This window comes from Somniosus microcephalus, chromosome 1, assembly GCF_052327205.1.
Source record: "Somniosus microcephalus isolate GS21.2 chromosome 1, FLI_Smic_1.0, whole genome shotgun sequence".
In the NCBI taxonomy this organism is placed as follows: Eukaryota; Metazoa; Chordata; class Chondrichthyes; order Squaliformes; family Somniosidae; genus Somniosus; species Somniosus microcephalus.
In genome coordinates, this window is record NC_140987.1 from 435,856,748 (window position 1) to 435,881,466 (window position 24,719).

Sequence of the window (24,719 nt, forward strand, 5' to 3'; positions counted from 1 at the left end):
GAGTCGGAATCCATGTGCATCACCATCGGAGTCCATGTGCATCACTCATTGAAACTTATAAAATTCTAACGGGACTAGACAGACTAGATGCAGGAAGGATGTTCCCGATGGCGGGGGAGTCCAGAACCAGGGGTCACAGGCTAAGGATAAGGGGTAAGCCATTTAGGACAGAGATGAGGAGGAATTTCTTCACCCAGAGAGTGATGAACCTGTGGAATTTTCTACCACAGAAGGCAGTAGAGGCCAATTCATTAAATATGTTCAAGAAGGAGCTAGATATATTTCTTAAGGCTAAAGGGATCAAGGGATATGGGGAGAAAGCAGGGACAGGGTACTGAGTTTGGATGATCAGCCATGATCTCATTGAATGGTGGAGCAGGCTCGAGGGGCCGAATGGCCTACTCCTGCTCCTATCTTCTATGTTTACCTGTCATGACAATGTTTTGATGTGTATAGTGAGCGCATGGTTTGCCCAGAATCAATCAAGTGGGATTTTACTTCTATATTTTATGGTGCATGCGTATAATTTGAAGTATGGAAGAAAACTGAAGGTACACTTACCACAGATACAGGTTTTGAGAGCATAATGATGTAATTGATGCACCAAGGTTACCAGGAAAATGTTTCTTGCATACCATACAATTTTATGTTGCTTTTGGATGGTGAAAAAACAGCTAATTTCTCTATTAATTCAATGCATTACATCATGCCAGTGTAACAAATTGTAATTCTATTAAAAAAAAAATCATTTATTGTGGATGTTATGGACGGAACAAATTAGGAGGTAATTTTCACTTTTGGTGAGGACACAAACTGGTGGTTGCACACCAGCCATCTGTTAGTAAATCAAGCGCAGTGTACAAAGGGTAGCCATGCCACAACTGCCAGCTTTCTGCCCCACCGAAGGTTACCCCATGGCAAATCAAATTACTGGCTTTTCAGATTGGTAGGTATGCAATGTTTTTTGTTGGCACTATTACCTGTGTTAGTATGTTTGATGACACCAGTCTGTTTGAGGAATGCTTTGCTATGCAAATTGTGTGTCAATCGGGTTGGCTTTTTATTTTACAATACTTTCCTTCATTCAGCGCATCCACTACTACAGCACTGTCTTACACAGAATTGTCAATATAATGTGTAAGTTACCAAGCAATTTTTTCACTTAATGTACAGATTATTTGAAACTCTTGGAGACACAGTGATATGATGCAAATGGGGTAGACCATTTAAGTTTCACTAATGCATACGTGCTAACTGTCAGAGTTCTGGCAAAAGCGGAGCAGGCAGTGGTGGGCCAGGAGCCTGGCCGAAGAAAAAAGGTCAACACTAAGGGTGCAGACTGCCCCACCGGCAGGAGTTTTCGACGCAGGGTCCCTACCCCAAGATCAAACCATTCCTGCTCTTCTTCCCCACCCCCCCATCCCACATTGCCAGCATCTCTTGCCAAAGAGAAAGTGGGAGCTTTCTGGTCCCTATTTGCAAGATTAACACTGGCAGGAACGTTGCAGTTTCTACTCAGCCATCTCCTTTTATCTCTTCTACATTCACTTTCTACTTTTTTTTTTAAAAACCGGTCTGGTGAATGAATAACCAGAATACTGAAATAAAACAATACTCTTTAGCGCTACTATTAGATTTAATAGCCATTTATGTGTTAAAATATCAAAATGACACTTGCGTTTATAGATGCCTATCACCAGAGAAAGGACTGTTTGTTTTGGCAGGTGGAAAACACATGAGGAGCACAATGACTGAGAACAACGTGACTGCAGTAAATGGACTGCATCAAAGGAAACTGCAGTTGTAATCAGAAGCAAAAACGAGTACTAAAGGAAAATGCTTACTGTTGCTCACTGAATGTCTTTTACAGCAGACTAACAAACTCACAGTTAGTGATGACACTGATATTCCTCAAATCATGTTCTTTTAAATTCCAACAGTATTTACTGCAATGTTAAATGCAGTCCACTCCAAAAAATGTGCGCTCAAGAGTGATTGCTGTATGTGTTTCTTAGAGACAGACTGGGGAAAAAAATGTCACTATACCCCATGGTAAAAGAGAAGTTTTTTTTTAATTCTGTAATCTGGCTGCACATGCAGGAGGTGTGGAATCACAGAATTTCTGCACTATTTTTCTCTGTTGGAACTGGCATTTTCATTCTTCCTCTTTGTACATTATTTCTGCATGTTTTTTTTTTCCAGATTTACTCTCATAGTTCTGACCATTTGTTTATTTTTCATTAGCATACACTGTACATACCAACTCTCAAAAACCAGCAAAAGCTAACCAACTTCAAAAAAATTGACAGAGCCCTCAAAGAAGCTGATCACTCGCGAATGGCCCGTGACTTAAAAAAAATTGTTGCACAGGTTGTTCTGTAATGCCCTCTCTGGGTTCTCAGTACAAATGTGTGCCACGCTCTTTATCGATTTGCATTTCCCACAGGTTTTATAGAATAGGCGAGAGCTTTACTATGCATGCTCAATATATTTAAATGAAGCATTGATATGCAGGGGTGATTTTCCCAGCCCCGAGGAGGTGGGTTTGGAGGCAGGACAGTTGGCAAAATCGCAAAAAGTGAGGGCAGGTTCGGAACCCGCCTCTGCACAATTTTGCTGGAGGTGGGTTTGATGGGTGCGATTCGGTCCCGCAGCACTTCTCAAGGGATCAAACAAGTGTAACCACGCATTCGGTTGGCTTTGCAAATATGGCAGGCTTGCCAATGGTGCAGGGTGTCATAGACTGCACCCCATCAAAACCCAGCTATCTTTGTCAACTGCAAGGGCTTCCACTCCCTCAACGTACAGCTGGTGTATAACCACAAGAAGGAGATTTTGCACGTTTGCGCCAAGTTCTGTGGTAGTTGCCATGACTCTTTCATCCTGCGGAACTCTAGTGTTCCTCCGCTCTTCAATCCGCCAAACCAACTTAAAGGATGGCTCCTTGGTGACCAGGGCTACCCCCTGAAGAAATGACTAATGACATCGATCAGGAGGCCAGCTAACGAGGCTGAGGATCGCTACAACGCCAGCCACATTTCGACCAGGTCCATCATCGAGCAAACCATTGGCTTGCTGAAGATGCGATTCCGATGCCTTGACAGATCAGGTGGAGCCCTGCAGTACTCAGCAGCTAGGGTCTCCAGAATGGTCGTGGTCTGCTGTGCACTGCACAACATGGCACAGCGTCGTGGCTTGCAGCTTCCTGATGAGCAAGTGGCTCAGTTCATAGCCTCCTCAGATGAGGAGGAGGCCCAAGCGGCGGTGTATCTACCAGCGGCAGCATGCGAGCACATGGCTGCCTGCAAGGGATGCACTCATCCTGGCCAGATTTGTATAGGTTGCCCATTGTGGCACATGTGCTTGGCTCCTTCTTAACACATGATAGACAATGGACATGACTCTCTGGCCTCCTTTCTCTCTGACCACCAACCTGACCACACAAGTGTCGCGGAGCCTGCAATGTGGAGCTGCCTGAGCCAAAATAACAGATGCCATCACGCCAACAGTTTGCCATCACCTAATTTTAATACATTCACACAGGAATGGCATTTCATCAATAAACAGAAACAATCACCCAATCTCCACACCAGATGGTGTGCACCTGCCACTTACCATGTCCGCAGGCCGTGGCAATAGTACCTGCCAGTGACCAAGAGGAGCTGCCTTTTCAGGTTCCAGGTCAGCACATGGGCAATTTCAGCACTGCACCATCTGCTAAAAGGATACTTGCAGACAATTTGCACCACAGGAACGGCACTACCAGTGGCAGTTAAGGTCACCTGTGCGCTCAATTTTATGTCTCCGGTTTCTTCAAGGCTAGCACAGGTGACATCTGCAATATCAGGCAATTTGCTGTACATGGATGTATTAAACAAATGACTTTTGCATTAATAAGAAAATCCAGATCATGGCGGGCAATGCCTACTTCCCAGACATCAGCTATAATGTTTTAATTTTAAGACAATCATCTGTGACATTCTCATTTGAGGACAAAGGCTGTCTGTAAGGATGAAGGCTGCCTTTGGTTTCAAATAAGTGTTGCCCTTCGTAAACCAAGGTACCCTCTTCAGCCTTGGTTAATGACACCAGAAACAGCACAAATGCAGCAAAACCCATGTACAGTAGCTCTGAGGATCTTTATCGGACTTATTGGCATCGTGACAGCACTTTAAATATCCTGACGTAATATAAAGTACCCTATAATCTATCAGGTCTCCATGTGTGTCATCATCTGCTGCATGACTTTGCAATACAAAGAGACTGAACCATGGAGGAATAGAAGGAGGCCACTCTGCAACCAAGACCAGAGCAAGGCCCTGACATTGACACAGATGAATATTGCCAAAGAAACTCCTTTGCAGCCAAAATGACAGTTGCATCAGCTGGTCACACAGGATACACATTCAACAAGTTTTTTGAACCAACTATTTGAGGATCTCTTCAATGCATCAAGTGACCCAAATATTGTCCCCTGCACTATCCCGGTTACCATTCATACTAATCCTGTGCTGCTACCTTCTCCTGCACCATTGGAACAAAACTCTGGACAAAAGTTCACAAAGTGCAAACAATTTATTTCTCTGTGTACACCTTACTGTTTTTGGTCCAATGCTTGTGTTTTGTATCTGCCTTTTTAATCTTAAATCCGGATTCCTTCCAAGTGACTTCTCAGTGGAAAGAGTAAGTATGATGGCAGGCTGGGTCTCAGTGGGAGCTGTTTAGCACTAAAGTAGCCCTATATTTCCTTGTGCTGGCTCTTCAGATAGCTCTGCCCCTGCTTTCTGGCATCTACTGCCATTTGCGCAGGGGGCCTTCAAATAGTCACTTCAGTTTCAGTGGCTTCTGTAGCCCTTAACTAGCTGCACCAGCACAGAATATCCTGCATTCCAGTGTGTGAGCCCCAAGAGGCAGCCTCCTGTATGGGCAGAAGCTCTAAATGGATATACAATGAGACCCGAACACAGATGTTCATGTGCGCATGACCATGCAGTATGTCGGGTAGATGTCCTGCTTTGCATGGCAATTCCTACCCTATAATCTTAAGATCGATCCTGTAGTGCTTTTATGTGACCTTTGTTGCCCCAATACCGCTGGTGTAGCTAATCAACATGTGCCAAGATTTCTTTTTTTTTAAATTCGTTCCTGGGATGTGGGCATCACTGGCAAGGCCAGCATTTATTGTCCATCCCTAATTACTCTTGAGAAGCTGCTGGTGAGCCACCACCTTGAACCACTGCAGTCTGTGTCATGAAGGTACTACCACAGTGCTGTTAATTCCAGGATTTTGACCCAGCGACGATGAAGGAACGGCGATATATTTCTAAGTCAGGATGGTGTGTGACTTGGAGGGGAACTTGGGGGTGGTGGTGTTCCCATGCACCTGTTGCCCTTGTTCTTCTAGGTGGTAGAGGCCACGGGTTTGGGAGGTGCTACCGAAGAAGCCTTGTCGAGTTGCTGTAGTGGCTCTTGTAGATGGTATACACTGCAGCCACGGTACGCCGGTGGTGGAGGGAGTGAATGTTTAAGGTGGTGGATGGGGTACCAATCAAGCGGGCTGCTTTGTCCTGGATGGTGTTGAGCTTCTTGAGTGTTGTTGGAGCTGCACTCATCCAGGCAAGTGGAGAGTATTCTATCACACTCCTGACTTGTGCCTTGTAGATGGTAGAAAGGCTTTGGGGTGTCAGAAGCTGAGACACTCACCGCAGAATACCCAGCCTCTGACCTGCTCTTGTAGCCACAGTATTTATGTGGCTGGTCCAGTTAAGCTTCTGGTCAATGGTGACCACCACAATGTTGATGGTGTGGGATTCGGCGATGGTAATGCCGTTGAATGTCAAGGGGCGGTGGTTAGGTTCTCTCTTGTTGAAGATAGTCATTGTCTGGCACTTGTGTGGCGCGAATGTTATTTGCCACTTATCAGCCCAGGCCTGAATGTCATCCAGGTCTTGCTGCGTGCGGGCATGGACTGCTTCATCTGAGAAGTTGTGAATGGAACTGAACACTGTGCAATCATCAGCGAACATCTCCACTTCTGACCTTATGTTGGAGGGAAGGTCATTGATGAAGCAGCTGAAGATGGTTGGGCCTAGGACACTGTCCTGAGGAACTCCTGCAGCGATGTCCTGCGGCTGTGATGATTGACCTTCAACCACCACAACCATCTTCCTTTGTGCTAGGTATGACTCCAGCCAATGGAGAGTTTCACCCCATGATTCCCATTTACTTCAATTTTATTAGGGCTCCTTGATGCCCCAGTCGGTCGAATGCTGCCTTGATGTCTAGGGCAGTCACTCTCACCTCACCTCTGGAATTCAGCTCCTTTGTCCATGTTTGGACCAAGGGTGTAATGATGTCTGGAGTCGAGTGGTCCTGGCAGAACCCAAACTGAGCATCGGTGAGCAGGTTATTGGTGAGTAAGTGATGCTTGATAGCACTGTCGACGACACCTTCCATCACTTTGCTGATGACTGATGGGGCAGTAATTGGTCGGATTGGATTTGTCTTGCTTTTTGTGGACAGGACATACCTTGGCAGTTTTCCACATTGTCGTTTAGATACCAGTGTTGTAGTTGTACTGGAACAGTTTAGCTAGAGGCGCGGCTAGTTCTGGAGCACAAGTCTTCAGCAGGACAGCCGGGATGTTGTCGGGGCCCATAGCCTTTGCTGTATCCAATGTGCTCAGCCGTTTCTTGATATCGCGTGGAGTGAATCGAATTAGCTGAAGACTGGCTTCTGTGATGGTGGGGACCTCAGGAGGCGGCCGAGATGGATCATCCACTCGGCACTTCTGGCTGAAGGTGGTTCCAAACGCTTCAGCCGTGCCTTCAAGACACTGCTAAATATGACATCCAATTTATAAACCCATATATGCCTAAGAAGGTACAGTATTGTTAACAAATAAGCCTGGAACATACTGTTGGTATGCTATTGAAGGGTTAGTTGTGGCTTACTGAAGTTACAAAGCCTGCTGGTTATACAACAATATTGCTGTTTTAAGTCCGTGAGCTCAAATATGAGCTGCTAATCAGCTGTGAACTACAATTAGGAGGCAGTAAAGTACCTGAAATAACACTTGGAAAGTAAAACATATGTTTACTCATCAAAACTGCTGTAAAATTGGGCATTACAGATTGAGAAAAACCTGTTTTACAGGCCAGATGCTGCAAACCTTACCATAAAGAGTCAGGAAGGGGAGGCACACAGTCTGTGAGACTGATGGTCACTCTCTCTTCAGAAGTGCATTGTTTGCCATGTATGGAAGGAAGTGGCTTAATACTAGCAACATCAGTTAGTTACCACAGTCCTAGACATCATTAACTTACATGCCAGGGCCCTTATAATGTACATCCCAAGGAGGTCTAGCCACTAACCTCCCAGCAGGATTCAGTGAAACCCTGCCAGCGCACTTACTGCTTCCACAGGAAATCACTTCGAAGGAATGGTGGGTTAGGTGTTAAACATCTGAAATAAAGTACAAGTATCAAAGAACAGCACCGTATCAGTTTAAGCTGCCAACATTCACACTACATATTAGGGGAAACAAATGCCCTGCACTTGATTTGAGCATTGTGCCAGGTATTTATTTGTCATTTACTACAGCCAGGCAGGAACCCAATATAAAATGGTAATCGATGCTATTTGAACAATTGAGCATGAACGTGTAGAAGAAGATAGCTTCAGCACAGTTACTTTGCAGATATAGTTATGGTGCTTCTTGGAAGGCACAGCAGTCTTCATTGCTGCATTGCTGGTACTGCTGGTAATTCCTCATTGCCATTTTTGTTCTCTTACTCTGTCATGTCTTTGCCATCCTGGTCATTGATCTGCACATTCAAGGTGAAGTTATGGATCATGCAGATCATACTGTCAAACTCTTGGCAGGGGGTGGAATTTTATTGTAAGGTTGTTTTCGATCAGTCCTGACATGTGAAGCACTGCTTAGAGATACCAATTTGATCATTCTGGTTGCAGCATAAGCTTTGATGTACTTGCACTCTGCTTCTGTCCATAGTTTTGGCACTTCGGTGTCGTGGGCTGAATCTGCATAAGGTAACCTTTATTCCACTCTTTATTGACCTTCAAATAAGGGTGGTACAGATGACAGCCTTAAAATGAAGGCATCATGAAAGCTTTTGGGTAAGTAGGCATTGTCCTGCATAATTCTATGCTGGTGGGCACACACCACACACACAGTGAGCTACTATAAACCTTTTTGGTTCATTATGGGCACAGCATTGTTCACAGATTGCCCAAATGCCAGCATGGGTGCAGTTGGTAATGCTTTGCACTTAAGATATCTGGGAATCCAACAGGTTTTTAGAATTGTGTTTCCCTCTCACTTTGCTCCTGCGTGATGAAACATTGGCCCTGCTGAATAATGCATTAATGATTTCAATAATATATCTGTGGACAGCAAGCTGCTGAAGCTGTAGACATCCCCAATACTAACCTGGACGGAGTCCAATGCATAAAATTGAGGATCAGGCTGAACTGATGGCTTTTGGCAGTACTATATGGATGTTAGATGTTGTCTGGGGATCTTCCTCAAGGAGATGGCACCATCCTATTAATGCTTCCCTGCTAAACTTTACCATCATTAGGCACATCTCTATTATCATTACCAGGTAGCTGTACCTAATATGGGAGACTTGCTGTGTTGCAGAGAAATGGGACTTGGTGATAAATTTTGCATGCCACCTGAGCTCTTCTGCAATCCTTTACTGCTGTTATTGGTCTAGCTCTGCCAGGTCAAGCTCTGATGGTGTATTGAATGCTGTCCCCATAATGCATTAAAATTTGGAATGTGGAAAAGATATTTGCAGTTACTCGTCTTTAACTAAAGTGTCCCGTTTTCTCACTGCAAGCTCTGCAGCAGCATCAGTTCCATTTGAGATGAATGCATTGAACAAGCGATGCGTTACTGTTGCAATATGGGCAGTTCCAATCTTTGGGTTAATTGCCCTACCGCATGAATTGAGCACTTTAGCTGTCGCACAATAAATTTAACTTATAGCAATTTGGAAATTACCTGGAAACAGCAGCAAGCGAGCGCTATTTCACACTCCTAACATTGTTGACTACTATCACATATTTGCTGACAGCAATGCCTAAGCAATCATTTTTTTCTAAAGGGGAATTGTTTTGAAGTAGGTCATGTTCATCTCAAGAAATTATCAGTAACTATGTTTGATTGTTAGAAGTTGCTCTGCAAATGGCTTACGAAGCTAAGATGGTAATGCTAAGACTTACCTGCTTACAATAAAGTGAAAAAATAAAGACTTCAATTCAGTCTGAATCAATGCTGGCACTATAATTTAACCACATGAGCCTGCGATGGTGGTTAAAAATATGCAGCATCATCAGTGCACATAACTTCAAATATCTTTGTATTCATTTGCGCCATTGTTAATTTGCTCTTTGTGCTTATCTGCTAAGAAGGTCTGTTCTTTGCACAACTGTGTACTGATCAATGCATACTATCATATAACATTATTTCAGTACAAGTACTCCTTGTCTGCAGGTTTTCGCAATTTACATGTGGATGACCAAATGAGTCTCATACAGTATTCGTGGATGGCAGTTATGGTCTTCGCAATGGGATGGAGGTCCTATAGAATTGTGAATTCCAGAATGCTCTACTTTGCACCAGACTTGGTATTTAATGAGTAAGTGAACATATTTCTGGTAGGAGTGTGCTATGCACTGACTCAGGTTAAAATTACATCATTTATAAGCAATTCATGTTAAATATTCAACCAGTAAATCCTAAAAATTACTTTTTGGCTGTGGTAGTCTTCCCCTCCTTGAATAAGGAACCTGGCTCATACATGCTTGACTCCAAACCTATCACTGATGCTGGGTCTGCTCTAATTTCAAGCCTGAAGTTTGTTGCGGCTTCCAGTAGTGCTGAAACTCTTGTATCCTGTCCATGCCTTAAGGGAACTGCTTGTTACTTTTGAGAATACATCAACTCTTAATATTGTTGGGCACATTAAAACTAATGGCAAATGATAGGCTTGACAGACCAAGCTAAAAAAAAATGTTTTTAATGCACTATACCTTAAGAAATTGTGATACTACTGATTCTATATTATTGACTCATTGTTAGATTAAATGCATTTTTAAAGAAAACGGAATACTTCAAAATTGGCAGTGTTGCTAGGTACTTCCTTCAGACATCTACAAAAGTAGAAGTTTGTTGGAGCAGAATGATTCTGTCTTGTACCTAAGTCAGATGATTTTCATGTGTTCCTCATACAGGTTGAGGGGAAGATAGGAAATTTAATTCCTCCACAGTTATCATTGGGTACCATTGATCATGGGACTCTGAACTAGTCTGCTTTCTCAGTTGAGGTTTAAAAGACAGTTGCCGACTTAATTGTCAAATGTCTACAAATTATGCAAATATGTGTCAATTTAACTATTGTTATGGGGAATTCTGTGTGGATTTTACTTCTATTTAAAAATTGTGTTATTACTGCTATTATGTTATGTTTGTGTTAATCTTTGTCATTAAAATGTTAAACTGTTTAAAATGTAGTTTTTGTTGTTTAACATGCGCCAATTATGAAATGCCATTTTTGACTTTCTTGAGTTGTACACTTTGCGAATACGCCCATAAAATGTTGCAGCTATTTTTTCCCCCTCATCTGCCCAGCATTTTGGAAGCATCTCAAGGTTCTGAAATATTGCGTGGGAAGGGGCCTTTTTGGCCTCGTCGTTTATCCATAGCTCATTTTTAGCTGAGATATGGACAAATCATGCATAAGGATAAAGCCTTTTCTGTTGCAAAGTTGTTTTTATTACATCTAATCGTTTCAATTTGACAATAGATGTGTGGCTCCATTGGATACAAGTCCAGCAAGGGAACAGGATCTACAGTTACTTTTGGGGCAAAACAATGATGACAATTTAATAAGTTTAAGAAAAAGTACAAATGCACCAATATGTAAGCCACTGTACAATTTTGAATCAAAAGAAAAAATGTGGGAGGAATGAAACTTACTCGGGAAGGCCACTGCGCAAATTGCTCCAGTTTGTTTGGTTAAATCAACTTACAGTATATCAATATCTGAGCAGGTTTTATGTATTTCCTTTGTGATTTAATGTGAATTTGCTAGTTTCCCTTGGAATGGTACCCACATGTATTTGTGAGCTTGAACACAAGTTACTGTAGCTACTTTGTCCATTTTATGGATGTGAGGTGCCAAAAAATGGCTTCATAACTTTTTATAAAATATGCTAATGTGTATTTGTGATTGTATGGCTCAAAACTAGCTTAAAGGGAATGGAAGCTCTAGGAGGGGGAATTCATGATCCAGTGCTCCCAGTGGGGAGTGGCGCTTACAAGAAACACATCAGAAAAACTGCAAGTACGCAGTCCATGATTCGCCATTCATTAATCAGAAGCGCCAAATCACAGAATCTCCCCCCCACCCCCCCCCCCCCCCCGTACTATCATTCCAGATTTGTTTGATTATTTTTTTTAAAAACATCAATTTTATTTAAGCAAAAAATAAGGACTCCATCCTTGCTAGGCCATTACAGTGACGTTAATTATGGGGAGCTTCCCAGAGCAGCAGCTTTGCAAATATCAGGGGCTGCAACTTCAAACCAGCTCAAAAGCCCCTGAAAAACCATGCTACAGGCTGAAATGTTAAAAAAAAAAATTAGCAATCTGCGTGCACCATAAGAGGCAAGCTTAGCTTAATTTGTTGCAAGAAAACAATGTATTTCAGCAGCCATATAAAATGGCATCATGATAAGAGATGAGTGATGTTGCATGTGGTCTCTATTCACATTTTAGCAAGCACAAGCGCAAATGCATCAGTTTGTTTTTCCCCATCTGAAGGATTGTCTTTTGTCTTCCAGCATTGCATTTCCCAATATTGAATTGGGTCAGTTCTTCAATCTTACCACAGTTTGTAGGTTAGGATAAATAGTCCTTCACGGTTTCTACACTTGGCACAATTACTAGTTTTCAGCAGTGCAGTTTATCTTTCAGGTTTCTCTTTTAGGACTCGGATGTTTGAGCCCAATTAGCATCAGCCAAGGCACTTTAGAAGAAAAAGAACTAATTGCTTCCTTTATTAGGGCACATACATAAAAAGCAACACTGCAAAGCCATGACATTTGAGATGGGTGATGTTACATTGTGGTCTCTTATTGCCATATTTTATCAAGAACAAGCGCAATTACATCAGTTTGTTTTCCCCAAAAGATTTTTCCCTGAAAGATTGTATTTTGTCTTCCAATTATTGCATTTCTCAATATTGAACTGAGTCAGATCTATTTGTAGGTTAGGATAAATAGGTCCATCACAGTTTCTACAATTGGCGCAATTATAATTATTCAGTTTTCATCAGCATAGTTTTATCTTTCAGGTTTCTCTTTTAGGACTCGGATAATGGAGCTCAATTAGCATCAGCTAAAGCTCTTTAGGAAAAAAAGAGCTCGTTACTTTCTTTTTAGGATACAAAAAAAGCAAAACTGCAAAGCCTGTTTTCAAGCCCAGCAGCATGTAGTGTTCTTTCAAATACACTGCCACCAAGTCAGTTATGTGTTTCTAAAGCAGTCATAGAAACAGCTAACAAAGAGCAATAAAACAAAGAAAAACAAAGTTCACAGATAAACCAAGGGAGCTGGGGGCTAAGCCACTATACTGAAATGTGACAAACTCTCGTGGGTTCAATACTAGAGGGCACCAGTGGTTGTGATCCTGGCTTAACTGCTGGAATTGTGTCCCAAAAGGTTTCAGGACCAGAATGCCTGCACCAACTTCTACCAATGGCTGTAATCACTGTGTACAATGCAATGGCCCAATCACCATCACTGATAATAAAAGAAAGAACTTGCATTTATATAGTGCCTTCAGACATGCCATAGCACTACACAATCAATGGATTGCGTTTGTTGTATTTGCTATTGTGTAGGCTAACATGGCAGCCAATCTGCACACAAGGTCCCACAAACAGCAAATGGATGAATGATGTGATGATTTGTTTTTGGTACTGTTGGTTCAAGGAAGAATCTTGGCTAGGACCAGAAGAGCTCCCTTTTTTCCTTTTAGTGCCACAGAATCTTTTACATCCACCTGAGCAGCGGCCCTGGTTTAACGTCTAATTCAAAAGACAACACCTCTAACAATGTAGCACCTCCCTAAGTACTGAGTGTCACACACTCTTAGGTGCAGTCCAAATGAAATGTAAAATAGTGCTAGCTAACTGAAAGCATTGACAATCAGACATGATGCTACTGACAGGTTACTAACTTTTATCTCACCACTGCCAACAATAGAACTATATCAATAATATGCATCAAGCTATTTTCTTCATGTTGGCATAGGTTTAGAATGTTCAGATCATGTCCAGAGATTGATTCTGTCTAATGAAAAATGTTGCCTTAGTGAACATTATAACTGTAATGTCCATCATGAATGTTTTCTTTGAAATGTCAATCTGTCAAATTTCATCTTACTCTCTGGTTAGGTCTTTGTGTTCTACTTTTCAATTGTTTAATTTCCACTTTGGTTGATCAATAATATTGCATAAACCCTTCTTGCTCCCCCCCCAAAAACTTCTGCACAAAAATATCTGCGCAAAAATATCTGCGCAATCAAATTGCAGCAAAAATATAATTCTCACGTAGTTGCCATGACAGTTTATCACCCACCCAGATCTCTCCTACCCACAGGGGTGTGAAAGATAAAGTATTAGGTGGTATTTTTTAAAATTTGAGACCAGTCAGATTTACCACGGTGTTCTTTTACTGTCATGTACATTCCTGTGTATCCCTAAAGATAATCTTGACATAAAATATAGACAATTCACGAAAAAACATCACCATTCAATCTTCCACTTATTCCAATGTGTCCTCCCCACACAAAATTAAAAACTGCAACTAGGATACCGCCTCCAGTGTTACAGACGGCAGCTTAAATCCAATATGATGAAAATATGCATAGAAGACAAAGGACATGCACATTCTTACAAGGCCCCTGCCATCTGGTGCCAGCTTAGGCTACTCCCCACTCTCCATCTTGTACCCTTCTGCAGCTCTGGTCCTAGCTCCCACAGCTGTGGTAATTTGTGTGATACTAAAGAAATCACTGGGGGGGAAAGGGTACCATTATAGATCACTGAAACAAAAGAATGCAGTTGGCAGAGATCACCACCGAATAAGAGACAGACACAGAAATAAAATGAACACAGGAAGAGAATAACAGAGAAGCATAAAGAAAGAGTAAGACTGACAGACACAGTAATAAAATAACAGAGACACAGGCTTAGAGTACCAGAGTGAGAAATATAGAAAGAAAATAGGAAAAAAAAAACACCAATATGCGAGAATGGGTCAGTAATAGGACCACTGCTCCTCTTAATATATATTAATGATTTGGACTTGGGTGTACAGGGCACTATTTCAAAATTTGCAGATGACACAAAACTTGGAAGTATAGTGAACAGTGGGGAGGAGAGGGATAGACTTCAAGAGGACATAGAGAGGCTGGTGGAATGGGCAGACACGTGGCAGATGAAACATAGAAGATAGGAGCAGGAGTAGGCCATTCGGCCCCTTGAGCCTGCTCCACCATTTAATGAGATCATGGCTGATCATCCAAATTCAGTACCCTGTCCCTGCTTTCTCCCCATATCCCTTGATCCCTTTAGCCTTAAGAAATATATCCAACTCCTTTGTGAATATATTTAATGAATTGGCCTCAACTGCCTTATGTGGTAGAGAATTCCACAGGTTCACCACTCTCTGGGTGAAGAAATTCCTCCTCATCGCTGTCCTAAATGGCTTATCCTTAGACTGTGACTCCTGGTTCTGGACTCCCCCACCATCGTGAACATCCTTCCTGCATCTAGTCTGTCTAGTCCTGTTAGAATTTTATAGGTTTCAATGAGAAGCCCTCTCATTCTTCTAAACTCCAGCGAATATAAGCCCAATCGACCCAATCTCTCCTCATACGTCATTCCTGCCATCCCAGGTATCAGTCTGGTGAATCTTCGCTGCACTCCCTCCATGGCATAAACATCCTTCCTCAGATAAGGCGACCAAAACTGCACACAATACATAAGGTGTGGTCTCACCAAGGCCCTGTACAACTGCAGCAAGACATCCTTGCTCCTGTACTCGAATCCTCTCGCTATGAAGGCCAACATACCATTTGCCTTCTTAACCGCCTGCTGCACCTGCATGCTTACCTTCAGCGACTGGTGCACAAGGATACCCAGGTCTCGTTGCACTTCTCCTTCTCCCAATCTATTCCCGTTCAGATAATAATCTGCCTTCCTGTTTTTGCCACCAAAGTGGATAACCTTGCATTTATCCACATTATATTGCATCTGCCCAATCACCCAACCTGTCCAAATCATACTGGAGTTTCTCTGTATCCTCCTCACAGCACACACGCCCACCCAGCTTTGTGTCGTCTGCAAACTTGGAGATATTACATCTAGTTCCCTCGTCCAGATCATTAATATATTGTGAATAGCTGGGGTCCTGGCACCGATCCCTGCGGTACCCCACTAGTCACTGCCTGCCACTCGGAAAAAGACCCGTTTATTCCAACTCTTTGCTTCCTGTCTGCCAACCAGTTCTCTATCCAAGTCAGTACCTTACCCCCAATCCCATGTGCTTTAACTTTGCACGCTAATCTCTTATGCGGGACCTTATCGAAAGCCTTCTGAAAGTCCAAATACACCACATCCACTGGTTCTCCCTTATCTATTCTACCAGTTACATCCTCAAAAAATTCCAGTACATTAGTCAAGCACAATTTACTTTTTGTAAATCCATGTTGACTTTGTCCGATCCTGTCACTGTTTTCCAAGTGCTCTGCTATTACATCTTTTATAATGGACTCTAGCATTTTCCCCACTACCGATGTCAGGCTTACCGGTCTATAATTCCCCGTTTTCTCTCTACCACCTTTTTTAAATAGTGGGGTTACATTAGCTACCCTCCAATCCATGGGAACTGTGCCAGAGTCTATAGAATTTTGGAAGATGACCAGCAATGCATCTACTATTTCTAGGGCCACTTCATTAAGTACCCTAGGATGTAGATTATCAGGCCCTGGGGATTTATCGGCCTTCAATCCCGTCAATTTCCCTAACCCCATTTCCCTACAAATACTGATTTCATTCAGTTCCTCCCTCTCATTAGACCGTATGTTCCCCGACATCTCTGGGAGGTTATTTGTGTCCTCCTTTGTGAAGACAGAACCAAAATATGTATTTAATTGGTCTGCCATTTCTTTGTTCCCCATTATAACTTCCCCTGATTCTGACTGCAAGGGACCTACGCTTGACTTCACATATCTATAGAAGCTTTTACAGTCAGTTTTTATGTTCTCTGCAAGCTTACTCTCATACTCTTCCCCCTCTTAATTAATCCTTTTGTCCTCCTTTGCTGAATCCTAAACTGCTCCCAAGCCTCAGGTTTGCTGCTTTTTCTGACCAATTTATATGTCCTCTCCTTGGATCTTATGCTATCCCTAATTTCCCTTGTTAGCCACAGTTGCGCCACCTTTTTTGTTTTATTTTTATGCCAGACAGGGATGAACAAATTCTGTAGTTCATCCATGCAATCTTTAAATGTTTGCCATTGCCTATCCACCGTCAACCCTTTAAGTAACGTTCCCCAATCCATCCTAGATAACTCGCGCCTCATACCATCGTAGTTTCCTTTATTTAAATTCAGGACCCTAGTCTCTGAGTCAACTACTTCACTCTCCATCATGAAGTTTAACGCAGAAAAGTGTGAAGTGATACATTTTAGTAGGAAGAGTGAAGGGAGCCATTATAAACTAAAGGGTACAATTCTAAAGGGGGTGCATGAACCAAGACCTGGGGGTATATGTGCACAAATGGTTGAAGGTGGCAGGGCAGGTTGAGAAAGCGATTAAAAAAGCATACGGGATCCTGGGCTTTATAAATAGAGGCATAGAGTACAAAAGCAAGGAAGTTATGATGAACCTTTATAAAACACTGGTTCGGCCACAACTAGAGTATTGTGTCCAATGCTGGGCACCACACTTTACGAAGGATGTGAAGGCTTTAGAGAGGGTGCAGAAAAGATTTACAAGAATGATTCCAGGGATGAGGGACTTCAGTTACGTGGATAGACTGGAGAAGCTGAGGCTGTTCTCGTTAGAGCATAGAAGATTGAGAGGAAATTTGATAGAGGTGTTCAAAATCATGAGGGGTCTAGAAAGAGTAGATAGAAACTGTTTCCATTGGCGGAGGGTCAAGAACCAGAGGACACAGATTTAAGGTGATTGGCAGAAGATCCAAAGGTGACATGAGGAAAAACTTGTTTACGCAGCGACTGGTTATGATTTGGGATGCACTGCCTGAAAGGATGGTGGAGGCAGATTCAATCGTGGCTTTCAAAAGGGAATTGGATAAGTACCTGAAGGGGAAAAAAATTGCAGGGCTACGGGGAAAGGGTGGTGGATTGGGACTAGCTGAAGTCCTCTTGCAGAGAACCAGTACGGGCTCAACGGGCCCAATGGTTTCCTGCAGTGCTGTAACGATTCTGTGATTCTAATCAGTGAGCAGCTTTTTGTAGGCACAGGCATGTATACCCATGCATCCAAGTTGGATGTATGAGCCATGTGGCAAAAACTCCCTGACTGTAAAGAAAGCACAAAGTGTTCCACAAACGGAACCAGTCTAATCTCAACCTTACAGACCTAAAGTTTACCCTCAAGTGCTACCAAGTTCTCAAAATACATTGACCAAAAAGTTCAATGGAGCCGCGGGTGTTTTTCAGGCACTAAACAGGCGCGTAAGTATCCAATATGACGGGTGGGCACACTGACTTATTACATGCCGGAAGTGGACTGCCTGCCATACTGGTAAAGGCAGAAAAAGATGCAAATAGGCAGCCTAATGTCTGTTTGAAGCCCCCTTTGCGTGGTCTACATGCAGCGTAACCAGCGGCCCTTAAAGAGACTGCTGGAGACGGCCACTGAAAAGATTACATTTTAAAAAACCTGAATGTGAAGCCGCGAGGCACAGAAATGTCCTCCTGGGTCCACTTCAGTGCTGAAGACCGTTCCTGGACCCCTCCCAATCATTCCCTTCCCTATCTTGATTGCCCCTCTCCCTATTGCCTCCACCCACCCCTCTCCCAGGACCAACCTGAGGACCACTGCCAGTGATGCAGCGGCCAGAAACTGAAATCCTCTCTGCCAACGAGCTGCTTGGAGACACCCAGCAGCTATCTACAGTTCACCGGTATCATGAAATTGAGGCCCAAATCCCAATATTGACTGTGCCTTGGGCCTACCCGTTCTGGCGCAGGGATCATTCCTTGCCACAGATTGTGCCAGCCAGCTCACATCTCTAGGCTGTTACCTGCAAGCATAAGGTAAGCTTTCATATGAATGCAAATGAAGCAACTACTAAATTTGGAGACACTTAACCTGATTATATACTACACAAATATATACTATGAACTATTTTAGGCCTAGAAATTCAGTTGTTAGAGCCAGCCGCTAGCGCCTTAAAAGGGCGAGATGTGGGACGCTAAGCGGCTAGCGCCCGGGCGCGGCGCGATCTGCGCCTCTCGCGAACTTCAGTTAAGATTTAGCTCCGGCGCAAAACCGCAGCGCCCGCTCAGCTGCGTGCGCAGATCCTGATGTCATTTCATGGTGCAACGCCCTTGGTGCGCCCCGAACCAGAAATTCAGTGGCGCCGGCCTAATGTGCGCCTGGCGCCCCTAGCGACTGGTAGAGGGGAACGGTTCCCTGTTGCTGCAGGGCGAGGGGGGCGCTAATTAAAGGGGACTCCTCCTGCAGTATAAATGGCAGCCATTTTGCTCCAATCCTTCTGTGTGAGAGACGGATATTTGGAGAGAGACAAAGGCAGAGAGCTTTCTGCTTTGACTCAGCGCTCGCACAGGTACTTCTGGCTTCAGGCCAGAGCTTTGCACTTGGATTTCACTTTCAGTGCCATAGCCTTGAGTCGCCAGATTTAATGGGGGCTGCAATGGGTAGAAACGTTGGCTTTCTGCATTGCATTCAAAGGGATCAGAGACGCCGTGAGAGAGTGCCAGTCATGGCCAGACGGAGAAGGGCCAACAGGCGTCTGCACAGGAGGCCTTCCCCACCCAGGGTCTACCGCCAGCAGTTCTCATATCTGAACATGTCTGAGGAGCAGTGTGTTCGGAGGCTGCGATTCAGAAGGGAGGTGGTCACTGAGATCTGCCACCTGCATCGCAGAGATCTGCAGCCACATCTGAGGAGCAGGACGTTTCTGTCAGTGGCAGTGAAGGTGACGGTGGCTCTCAACTTCTATGCCACCGGCTCCTTCCAATCCGCTACTGGGGACATTGCCAACATCTCCCAGTTCGCGGTTCATTGCTGCATCCGCCAGGTGAACAATGCCCTTTTCAGAAGGAGACGTCAGTACATCTCCTTCCCCATGACCCTGGACAAGCAGCAAGAGCGTGCAATGGGATTTGGAAGAATAGCGGGCTTCCCCATGCTCCAGGGCGTAAAACTGATGAACCAGCAATGGTCAGGCCTTGCTTCAGGGCTGCAGTGTGCAGGGCATGGCAGCCAAACAAGTCGACCCTCCCCCTTTAAGAGCTGACCGGCGCCAGCGTGTCTGCCTTCATTCAGAAACTCCCTGCGCTGCGCCCGCCCTCGGTGTTAGCGCCTCAGCACGCCGGCTTAGCGCCTTATGATAGTCATGCATCGCCTGCTTTAGCGCAGCAGCAACCTCTTGGGGCGATGCAACTGAATATCGGCGAAGGGGGTGCTAAATTTAGCGAATGCCCGGCTGTAGCGCCCCAAACGTGGCTATACTGAATTTCTAGGCCTTAGAGTCTTAGCAAACTAAATTGTTTTGGTTAGCTTAAAGAGCCTTTTAGGTTTTTTTTAGTTTGCCTTTACTACCAACAATCTCCTTAAACCCCTATTCCCGCCCCCTCCGCTCTCGCCTCCAACAAATTGTGCGAGGAGCTCATGGACTTCTTTGTCACTAAGATTGAGATCATCCGTTCTTCTGCATCCCCCTTCCCTTTTCCAATTAAGCCAACTTCCCCATCCTAGCCCTAAACCCTTGTCTTTCACTAGTTTCTCTACTATCTCCCCTCAAGCCCTCTCCGAACTCCTCTTGTCCATGAGACCCACCTCATGCTCCCTGACGTAATAAAACTCACCACGCACTTGGTTTGAGCATAAAGCAAGGCTTTAATCAACTTGTTTCAGAACATGGAGGTCTAGTTGTACTTCACTAGTTCCTTGTCTTACAAAATGTCCCTGGAGGGCTGGGGCCCACACCCGAGTATTTATACTCCTTGGACGGCGCCACCAGCTGGTCGTCCAGTGTTATTTCATAGGTAGTTTCTCGATGATGAGATTTATGACACTCCCTACATGCCATTCTCGCTAAACAGCTAACTGCCAAGCTTCCCTTCCTGCACCGCCCCCCCATACTAGTTAATATTGTAACAATTTGTAAGTGGTTCCCTCTCCACGGGTACTCTTCCCCTCCCTTTCAAAACCGTTGTCATCACCCTCTCCTCAAACTACATATCCTTGACCTTTATGTCCTTGCAGGCTACCACCTCATCTAAAACCTTCCTTTCCTCTCCTTGACTGTGTTGTCATCTCCTAAATTCATGCCTATATTTCCCGCAGCTCCATGTACGAAACTTTCCAGTCAGGTTTCCTCCCCGCAACAGCACTGAAATGGTCCTAAGTCAAATATCATAAATGACATCCTCTGACTGTGACCATGGTGCACCATCCCTCATCATTGTTCTTGACCTCTCTGAGATGGTCGACAACGCCATCCTCATTCAATGCCTCTCCTTCGTGGTCCAGCTCATTGGGACTTGCTTCTCTCCAGTCTTACTTACCTGATCGTAGCCGGAACACCTCCAGCAATTGCTTCTCTTCCTGCCCCTGCACCATTACCTCTAGAGCCCCCCAAGTATCCTTCACTCCCTCTTATTTGTCTACAAATTATCCCTCGGTGACATCATCAGAAAACACAGGGCTGGATTTTCTCAATGGAGACGAGTTGGAGGCAGGACTGCTGCTTGTCGTGCCAATGTCCTGCCTCCATCGTTTGACCAATCAGAGGGATTTTCCCCTGATTGACCTTGTTAAGCCCGCCCTGCGGGCTCAGCAGGCCAATTAGGGAGGAAGTCACTGACAGAGCACGTCAATATCTGATGTGCTATCTGTCAAGACTTCCTGAAAGAAGAAATGTCAGCGTTTGACAGCTCTGTGAAGCTGTCAAACACTGACAATCTCTGTTCTAAGGTGAGACCTTGCACACAGGCTCTCCAAGACCCCTCTCCTCAGCAGAAAGCAGATGGCTGCTGCATCTGAGAATGCAGCAGCCATTCTGTCATCCCTGCCGTTGAGACGAGGCACCTCCGGATCCTCAAAGGCCTGCAGAAAGAAACAAAAGTAAGGGAACCTTTTCCAACACTTTACACTCACCTCTCAAACTTAACTGTCCACACTTGCACCCATCACTCCCCTCTACAGCTGACATTTCGACCCCTCTCACCCCCGCAGACCCACTGCTCGCCTCGCTGACCCTGGCGGGGTTTCCCGACATTAGGAAGCCCACATCAGCAGGCGTAAAATGGTGAAAAGCCTCTTAACTGCCTGTTAAGTACCTGTTAACAGGCAATTAATTGGCTCTAATCCCCCTTCCCGCCTCGAGGAGATGGGTCCCTGCGCAATTAGGGGACCCGCCTCCCGGGAAGATGGTTCGGAGGCGGGTTGGGACCCACTCCCAATTTTTCCCATTTTCCCAGCAGTCTCGCCTCCTCAGTGCTGGTAAAATCCAGCCCCTAATCTCTCTCCTCATTCTCTTGGCGACAATTTTAACTTGATGACCTCTCCACTGATTCCCAATCAGAGGAATTAGCATTTCCCTATTCACCCTATCGTAACTCTTCATAATTTACAAAATCACAATTGAATCCCCTCTTCGCCATATCAGTTCCAGTAGAAATAGTCCTTCCCAATATGTCAAGTCTCTGCTCATATCTATTGTTTTTCATCCCTGGTATCAATCAACCTGGTGAATCTATCTCTATGTTCCCCATGACTTTAATATCCTTTACATAGAATTACATAGAATATACAGCACAGAAACAGGCCATTCAGACCAACCATGCCAACATTTTATGCTCCACGCGAGCCTCCATCCATCCTTCCTCATCTAACTCTATCAGCATAACTCTCTCTTCCCTTCTCCCTCATATGCTTACCTAGCTCCCTCTTAAATGCATCTATACTATTCGACTCAACGACTCCCTGTGGTAGCAAGTTCCACATTCTCACCACTCTCTAGCCTCTAGTTTTGCTCTTGCCCACAACTGGAAACACTCTCTCTGAGGTGGGGGGGCGGGGATTTTTGCGAGTGGGTTTGGGAGCGGGTGGGTAGTAAAAACGTTGAAACTGACCGCATCGGGAAGCCAGCTCCAACCCGCCGACTTCTGCATTTCACTTGAGCGCGTTCGGCAGCGTGCAAGAAACTCCCTCGGGAGAGGCGGGTTACCAATTGAAAGCAATTAAGAGGTAGTTAACAGGTTTTTTTAACAGGGGTTTTCAACTTTCACTGTGGGTCCACGGTTTCTCAAGCTTCCTTGACCTTGCCAATGACAGCAAGGCGGGAGCACAGTGGCAATTGAGGGGGTTAAACAAATGACAGACAAAGAGAGACCTCACACCTGCTTCCTTGCCTAAGTGAAAGGCTTTTGCTCACAGCACTTGTTCTGAGTACTTTGCAGGTGATTTCTACAACTTTGCAGGTGATTTCTACAACTTTGCAGGTGATTTCTATTTTGGCAGTAACTTTAACTACATTGGAGGTCACTCTCACTACTTTGGAGGTTTGTGCGTCTGATCTCTGTTTTCAATCTGTCATATATCAGATCAGCATGCGTGCCGCTTATGCTGTTTCACCTTGGACCTCAGATGAGGAATAAGATGAGCACCAGCAGCAGCGCACATTGCTGCCCAGGATGGACTCATCATGGCAACATTTAGTTAGGTTGCACCACTGCACCCATCCCTGGCAGCTACATGCTGAACACACTTACCCCTCCCCACCACCAACACTATCCCAATCCCCCAGCGCAAAGCAGTCTTGCAATCAGCAAAGGATCCCTTCCACAGACACCCATTGTTCAGATTTAAGTCTTGTCTTACCATTCATCAGAACTGAAAAGGCCAGTTGGTGGGCTGCAGGCAAAAATGGGCAAGACTGGAAAGTGGTGCAAAGAAATAATTTTATATGTGCATCAAAGCTTATACAGTAACTTATTATTGTGACATGTCTAAACCAGCCATGTGCACACCCTTGTGCATCTAGATTTCTTTCATCTTCCAATTCCTACCGCTTCTACGACATGCATCCCCTGTGGCTTCAGCAGACATAGAGGTAGGCTGCTCACTTCTCTGCTCTGACTGCTCAGATGCTCTTGGCTGACATCCTTTAGGTTCTGGAGCCTGTGAAGGCCCTGACAAAGACTGCCCAACCTGCATCTGTGCATGGGCAGACGGCCATCGGGACTGGAGGCAGCATGTGGGGCAATGACTGAGAGGCGTGGGGCAACGGGTGAGAAGTGGAAGTGTTTTGAGCATAGTCCCCACTTCTAGGCCCCCTTTCGCCGCCATCCCTCTCGTGGCCCACCCGCACTTCCCTGCTCACAATGAGCTGGAGAGAACTTTGCTGTACATCAGTGGGGCAGTGAACGGCCACGGCTAGTTTTTGATCCATCCTAGTTAATGTGGCATTCAGAGTGTGCAAGCTGTTGATGAGGGCAATCATGCACTCGTTTGACTGCCTCGTTTGATGCTCCATGCAAGTGGCCACCCTTTCCATGGATGAACACATCATAGCTAAGGCCTGCGACATCATACCAGTCATGTTTGAGATGGACTCCTCCATTCTCTCTGCAGGTGTGCACATCACAGCTGGAAATCCCACCAGAGCCTCACGCATTTATTGCTGCTCCTCCGGAATCATCCTCTTTGTCGACAGCCCCCGAGGTTCAGCATCTGCGTCCAGCTGTGCCCTCGACTAGGACTCCACTGCTGTCCCTGTCTCCACCATCTGCTCTTGCTCACGTATTTGTGAGACACCAGGTGACAACACAACTATCTGCCTTGATGGTCCCACCAATGTATGTGTATCTGAGTTAGTGCATGGTGTGCATATGTCCTGTCACTGTGCACCCTCACAGTTAGCAGCCTCCTCTGAGGAGTCTTCCTCCTCTGGCTCCACTGCCTGTTGGACACTTGATGAGCCTGTGGGAGATTAAAGACATGGTGGGAGAAATTCGGTATCGCCCCGTTTGGGGCGCAATTATCGGCCGGGCGCAAAGTTTAGCACCTGACGCTATTTATCGCCTCCGACTGCAAACTTGGCTTCTATCGCCCCTGAAGGTGATTGGAGCGCTAAATCAGGCGCTACACACCTCTCTTAAGGTGCTAACGCCAAGGAGTGAGGTGCTATCTCAGAGCGCTGGCGAAGCTCGTGATGTCAGTCAGCAATGGAACACAGACACACTGGCGCCAGCCAGTTCTTAAAGGGGAGGGGCGATCTTGCTCTCCATCCACACCCTGCTCATTGCAGCCTTGAATCTCGGCCTGGAGAGACCTGTACATCATATCTGCTGGAAAGAACAATGGAGAGGCCCAGGGAAAGATCTGAGTGCAGCCC

General features: G+C 44.9%; 1 protein-coding gene across 3 annotated transcripts in view; it reads left to right on the forward strand.

Annotated features, from left to right (window-relative positions):
* The window catches only part of ar (androgen receptor), a 397,247-nt gene that overhangs the window by 332,416 nt on the left and 40,112 nt on the right, over window positions 1-24,719 (forward strand). Inside the window, exon 5 of one of the 3 annotated variants that reach the window (XM_086000827.1) lies at window positions 9,524-9,668. The exons of 1 other annotated variant lie outside the window; for it this stretch is intronic. In XM_086000827.1, coding sequence (XP_085856953.1) covers window positions 9,524-9,668 — 145 coding nt within the window. Of the gene's footprint in view, window positions 1-1,724; window positions 8,815-9,523; window positions 9,669-24,719 lie in introns of those variants that run through there. One more of the 3 variants, XM_086000842.1, reaches the window with a different exon arrangement.